This window comes from Arachis ipaensis, chromosome B09 (genome assembly GCF_000816755.2).
Source record: "Arachis ipaensis cultivar K30076 chromosome B09, Araip1.1, whole genome shotgun sequence".
Lineage (NCBI taxonomy): Eukaryota > Viridiplantae > Streptophyta > Magnoliopsida > Fabales > Fabaceae > Arachis > Arachis ipaensis.
In genome coordinates this window covers 1105610-1111988 of record NC_029793.2, presented here as the reverse complement: position 1 = coordinate 1111988, position 6379 = coordinate 1105610, and the positions used below count along the sequence as shown (strand labels likewise).

General features: G+C 34.3%; 1 protein-coding gene across 6 annotated transcripts in view; it reads right to left on the bottom strand.

Moving 5' to 3' along the window:
• Positions 1 to 3870, bottom strand: part of LOC107618217 (peptide deformylase 1B, chloroplastic/mitochondrial) — a 7435-nt gene extending 3565 nt beyond the window's left edge. For 3 of the 6 annotated variants that reach the window (XM_016320216.2, XM_021112727.1, XM_021112726.1), the window contains exons 1-4: positions 3423 to 3645; positions 2119 to 2470; positions 1864 to 2002; positions 4 to 196 (exon numbers count right to left, since the gene is read on the bottom strand). In XM_016320216.2, coding sequence (XP_016175702.1) covers positions 4 to 196; positions 1864 to 2002; positions 2119 to 2320 — 534 coding nt within the window. In that variant the 5' untranslated portion in view covers positions 2321 to 2470; positions 3423 to 3645. Of the gene's footprint in view, positions 1 to 3; positions 197 to 1863; positions 2003 to 2118; positions 2512 to 3422 lie in introns of all 6 variants that reach the window. The other 3 variants (XM_021112723.1, XM_021112725.1, XM_021112724.1) reach the window with 3 other exon arrangements.

The window sequence follows — 6379 nt, the reverse complement described above, 5'->3', positions numbered from 1 at the left end:
TACCTTCACATCAGCATATATTCCAGGAAATGATAGACACCCTTCATTAAAAATTGACAGTTTCTTTGAGTATTTGCTAACTCTTGGATTTACAAGAACAATTTCCTCTCCTTCCCCAGGTTCACCCACTGGATTGAATACCATAAGCTGAACATTAATTCCAACTTGGGGTGCTGAGAGACCAATACCATCGGTTCTGTGGAAATGAATGCTGTTATCATTTGTAAGATTACAGTAGCCCTAGGAAGTTTTTACTGTTAGTTTATTTCAAGAATTAAAAAGGTTACAAAGGCATCAATGAGTTTGACAGACCCAGAGAGAACCAGAATTTGATGGAAAGAGAGAATAAGACCTAACCAAAGACAGAACAAGGAAATGCAGAGGACAAAACTGTTAGAAATCAGGATAGAATCTATCATATCAGAGTATCAAATATGATCTCTTAGGATTAGTATTGATATTTATCATTTTTTCCTTATTAGTATTAGGGTTTTACTGTTATTATTAATAGATGCTAGTATTCCTCCCATGTAAAACACAACATCACATAAAAGTGTATTCTTTCTCTCATTTGCTGAATTACTCTTTTCTCTCTTATTTTCCTGGTTGATTATGGATTTTTTTAAAAAAAGAAAAAAACAAATCTGGGGTATCAGAAGGTATTATAGAGTGGCCCTAACTCCACTGCATAAGCTAGCTAGATGGAGTAGAGGGTTGCCCAAGGCAGGCTTCTAGAGCTTATCTCTAGACTCTAGAAATTTTGGCACTGTTAATGCACCCCCTCACACGCACGAGTGGACAAGGACTTGAAAAGTGTAATTTGATTGATGTGGCATACATGCAATGGCCAAATAACAACAATAAGCTAGACTAATGCATCATCCACCAACCTATGTTATATATTTGTATATACCACTGTTTTTCTTCATTTTTTTCCCCAGCTTTCTATAGCAAGTAGGGAATAATGTATCGTTGTCTAACATTACTACTGTGTGTTTGGGACATTCTCCAAAAGTCCCAACTCCCAAACAAAATACAGCTTTTGAACTGTCAAACTTGCCGTCAAGTTAAAATATAGATCCTTTGCTTAAAAACAGTAAAAAACAACTGTTTTTCTAGGCAATGGAGTTAAGAATTACTCAATGCAACCATCTCAACACAAGTCACTGATGCTACTTTAAATTTATGATTCCACCTAAACCACCATTTTTGGTATCTGAAAAAGTATAATTTCCATCCCATCCAAGCTAGGTGCACACCAAAATTAGCCACCATGCATTTGTGTAAAAAATACATGCGTTATTTAACTCATTTTCAATGTGTATTTATATTTTAACATGTATTTTATAGTATATTTTTAGTTCCTAAAGTTTGTCAAAAGTTTCAAAAATACTCCCAGATTTTATTTTATTTCAATTTTATCCCAGTTATCGATTTGCATCAAATAAACCACTGACAGCTAAATTTAGAATCAATCCAGCAATAATTCATGACAACTATGTTTGGTTTACTTGTGTTAAAGGTTATTCTTGTAAAATTATTGCTGAATTACTTCTGGGGTTTTTGAAAGATTAGTAACCGGGAGTATGTTTGATGCAAATAAAAAACTTCCGAGACAAAATTAAAACAAAATAAAACTTAGGGGTATTTTTAAAATTTTTAATAAACTTTAAGAACCAAAATATACTTTACCTTATACTAGTGGTTGATTTTTGTGGTTGAGTTTGATGTGCAAATAGCATTTTTTGTTCTCGTAAAATATCTCCCAAATGAAAGAAAACCAAAGTTTTGTTATAATAATGAAGCAAATCATTCAAAGAAAGACTTACTACTAAGGGAGGATAGTATTGGAACAGTGCTTACTTGTACATTACATCAAACATCTCGCGGGCGAGACTCTTCAGATTATCATCGAAGCTAACTATGCGTTTATTTTTTGCCCTCAATTTCGGGTCTGGATATTCTACAATTTTCAGTGGTGCCTCGAATTGAATATCACCAGCTAAAAAAAAAAAGCGCGCAATCACATCAGGAATGAGGTTTGAACTCAAAGTGAAAGTATTAGAAAAAGTGGTGGCGTGGGGATGGGGTTCGGTGGAGCTGAGTAGAGAAACTTACAAGAAGCGGCTTCATCTTTTGCTGCTGAGAAACCAATCTTGGACACCGCACACAGAGGAGGCAAGGACCGGTTCGTAGAGAAGTAAACCTGGTCGAGCGAGGTGAGATGGTTGCGTGAGAAGGGTGGAATGGCGGGAAGCGCAGAGGTAAAACCACCATGAATATGAAGGTGATTTGAGCGGAGAAACTGCGCTGAAGCCATAATCGGACAAGGTTTGGTTGCACGATTGCAAGGTTTCCTTTTAGGCCAATGCTAAGGTGATGAAGCCAAATATTGTCAGCACGTGAGAAACTGACCTGGGGAAGGAGATTGGCGGTGCCTTTGACTTGCTAGTTGCTACAACCCAAGGTTCTGAAAACCGAACTAGTGATTGAACCGTTTTAGTAGATTCACTAGTTTATTGATCCAACCAAAAAAATCGTTTTATAATAAAATAATAAATAAATTATAAATAAACACCCTAAAATATAATTATAATCTAATATAAATTTTAAAATAACTTCTAAATTTAAAACATTACATAAAATGTTATCAATCAAATTATTATTCACATATACATTATTATCACCAAATATTTATTGATTAATACTATCATCTATAACTGAAATTGTAAATCATAAAATGTATTAATAATCTTTGAGCTCATCAATTTAAATAGAAGAAATTTAATTCAATTTATATATTTCTTCATTGAACTAAATGGCTGATTATGATCAATTTACTTCTTTCTTAACAAAAGGTTGATCATAAATTTAATAAATTTTTAGCATAATTTACTTGTTCCCTAATAAACTTTTAGCAAAAATTTCAGCATAATTTTAATATAGATTAACAAAATTTTCAACACAATTTTAACAAATATTAACCAGCGAACTAAAATTAACTAATCTTTCAACTCAATGATTCAATCTACAGCAGAGAACGATATAGCACATGAGCATAGTTAATCATTCCATGAGGCAAATGAGGCAAATTTCAATCTTAGAAAAACAATGTTCTGAGCAAAAAACTGAACAGATAACGAATTTTTTTTAAAAAAAATGAAGCCATTAACAAAATTTTCAGAACAATTTTAACAAACATTAACCAGTGAACTAAAATCAACTAATCATTCAACTCAATGATTCAATCCACAGCATAGAATAATACAGCACGAGCATAGTTAATCATTCCATAAGGCAAATTTCAATCTGAGTAGAAAAACAATGTTCTGAGCAAAAAAATGAAGAACGGATAATAATTTTTTTTAAAAAAAAATGAAGCCATTAACAAAATTTTCAGCACAATTTTAACAAACATCAACCACGACGGAGGGCGGCAGAATGCGGCTGAGCAGAAGTGTTGGACTGATGGAGAACGAGCTCGAGGAAGAAGCTGCGCACCTGGATTGGTGAGAGCGAACAGGGTTTGGAGACTTGGAGAACGCCGACAGACGAAGAGAGGAGCCCCTGAGTGCGACGGACAGCGACAGTGGCTCACTCCTTGCGGTGGTGGTGGAGGCTAGGTTTGAGGACAGTTCTGCTTTCGGAAGGAAGGAGATTGGAGAAGCGGTTGGGGAAACAAGGCACAACGGAGGAAGACACGGTGGCTCCTTAGCGCAACAGACGGCGGCGCTGAGGCTCTCCTTGCGGCGGTGGGCGAGACTGTGACCTAGGGGATAAAGTTGAGAGGAGGAGAGAGTCTGAGGAATGGGGCTCGAGGGACGGAGGGAGTAGGAGACTGAGCAAGGAGGAAGAGTATGATTGTTAGATCCTCAAGCGTCAAATTTAAACGACGACGTTTAATCAAAACCGGCCGAGCCCGATTCGATCCGCCCGGCCGGGCAGTTTTATGTTGAACGGTTTTCATCATTAAACCGAACTGCATTAACTTCCGGTTCAAAGTTGGACTAATCCGATCAGACGGTCCAGTTTTTAGAACCATATTAACAAGTACCTTTAATAAAATTCACCACCGATACTTTAACAAAAGTAGGCCCCACAGAAACAGACTGTGTCAGAAAAATGTGGTTATAGCATACAAGGTTCTAAAACCAGATCAATTGTCGAAATACTCTAGTAATTAATTTATTAGTTTATTAAAATAATTATTTTATAATAAAATAATAAATAAAATATAAATAAATACACTAAGATTAATAAAAATTAACTAGATTAACAAGATTTTTAAACATAATTTTAACAAGATTACTTTACCAAAACTTAACAAAGTTTTCAACCCAAATTTAACAAACTCAGCACAATGATTATCAAGAAAAAAAAAAACATTGAATGAGCACTATCAACTTTCAGTTGCTTTATTTTTTTGGACCGGAATAACCTCCAGCTTCAAAGTAATTTCTAACCCATCCCATAATAAGTTATATTCATTAGAGACGATCAAACCACATTTATTTTGTATGCAAAAACAGTTTTAAGCATATCTTATATCCTAAACATGGAAGGCTTCATTGTAAGAATACAAAAATTCATGTTGGTGGACAGATCGTCGGACAACAAATCAATACAAGCATTATAATGCACACTATTTAAGGAAAACCAGTCGGTCTCGATTCGATTTGACCGGCCAGTTTCTAGCCTGTTCAATGATTTCTAAACAATTTTGTGATGGTGATTTTATAGGTTGAACCAAACCTTATAGATGTTCGATTCGGTTTTTACTTTTTAGAACTAGGGTAGCAAGTCAAAGGCACCGCCAATCACCTTCTTCCAGTTTCACCTGCTGAAAATATTTGGCTTCATCACCTTTGCATTGGCCCAAAATGAAACTTTGCAATCCTGCAACCAAACCTTGTCCGACTATGACTTCAGCGCGGTTTTTCCACTCAAGTCACCTTCATATTCATGGTGGTTTTACCTCTGTGCTTCTCGCCATTCCACCCTTCTCACGCAACAGTCTCACCTCACTCGATCGGGTTTACTTCTGTACAAACTGGTCCTTGCCTCCTCTGTGCGTGGTGTCCAAGATTGGTTTCTCAGCAGTAAAAGATGAAGTCGCTTCTCGTAAGTTTCTCTACTCACCTCCACCGAATCTCATCTCTATGCCACCATTTTTTCTAATACTTCCACTTTGAGTTCAAACCTCATTCTTTATGTGATTGTACGCATGTGTGTGTGTGTGTTTTTTTAGCTGGTAATATTGAATTCGAGACGCCACTGAAAATTGTGGAATATTCAGACTTAAAATTGAGGGCAAAATAAATGCATAATTAGCTTCGAGGATGATCTGAAGAGTCTCACCTACGAGATATTTGATGTAATGTATAAGTAAGCACTGAAGAGTCTCTGTTAGGTAGTTAGGCAGTGTTTAGTGGAGAGACAGAGACAGAAAGACTGAAACGGAGAGATAGAGACTAAGAGACAGAGATTGAAATAAATAATGTATTCTGTTTGGTGCAAAATAGGAGACAGAAATTGAAACAAGAATGAAACTTTAATTTAATTTGTACAAAGGGTAAAATTGGAATTAATTAATTGAAATGACTCAAATGATGGTATTTTAGGTATAAAATGTTATTAAAGTTTCAGTTCCCATCTCTAAAAAGTTTAGTCCCCTGTGTCTCCATTTTTTGGAGGTACTGAAATACTGAAATTTTAGAGATAGAGACAGAAATTTTAGTACTAGTCTCTGAACCAACAAACATGATACTAAGTCTCAGTCTCTCAGTCTCTGTCTCAATACCTCAAAACAAACGCTACCTTAATTTTTATTTGGGAGATATTTTAAGGGAACAAAAAATGCTATTTGCGCATCAAAGTCAACCACAAAAATCATCTATTAGTATAAAGTAAAATATATTTTTTGTCCTTAAAGTTTGTTAAAAATCTTTAAAATACCTATAAATTTTATTTTGTTTTAATTTTGTCTCAAAAATTTTTTATTTGCATTAAATATACTCCTAGTTACTAATCTTTCAAAATTTTAAAATCAATTCAGCAATAATTTTACAAGAATAAACTTTAAGACAAGTAAACCAAACATAGTTGTCATAAATTATTGCTGAATTGATTCTGAATTTAGTTGTTAGGGGTTTATTTGATACAAATCAACAGCTAGGATAAAATATAAATAAAATAAAATCTATGAATATTTTTAAAATTTTTGACAAATTTTAAAAACAAAAAATGTACTATAAAATACATGTTAAAATATAAATACACATTGAAAATAAGTTAAATAATACATATATTTTATACACAAATGTATATTAACTAAGTTTGGTATGCACCTAACATAGATAATATGAAAATTATACTTTTT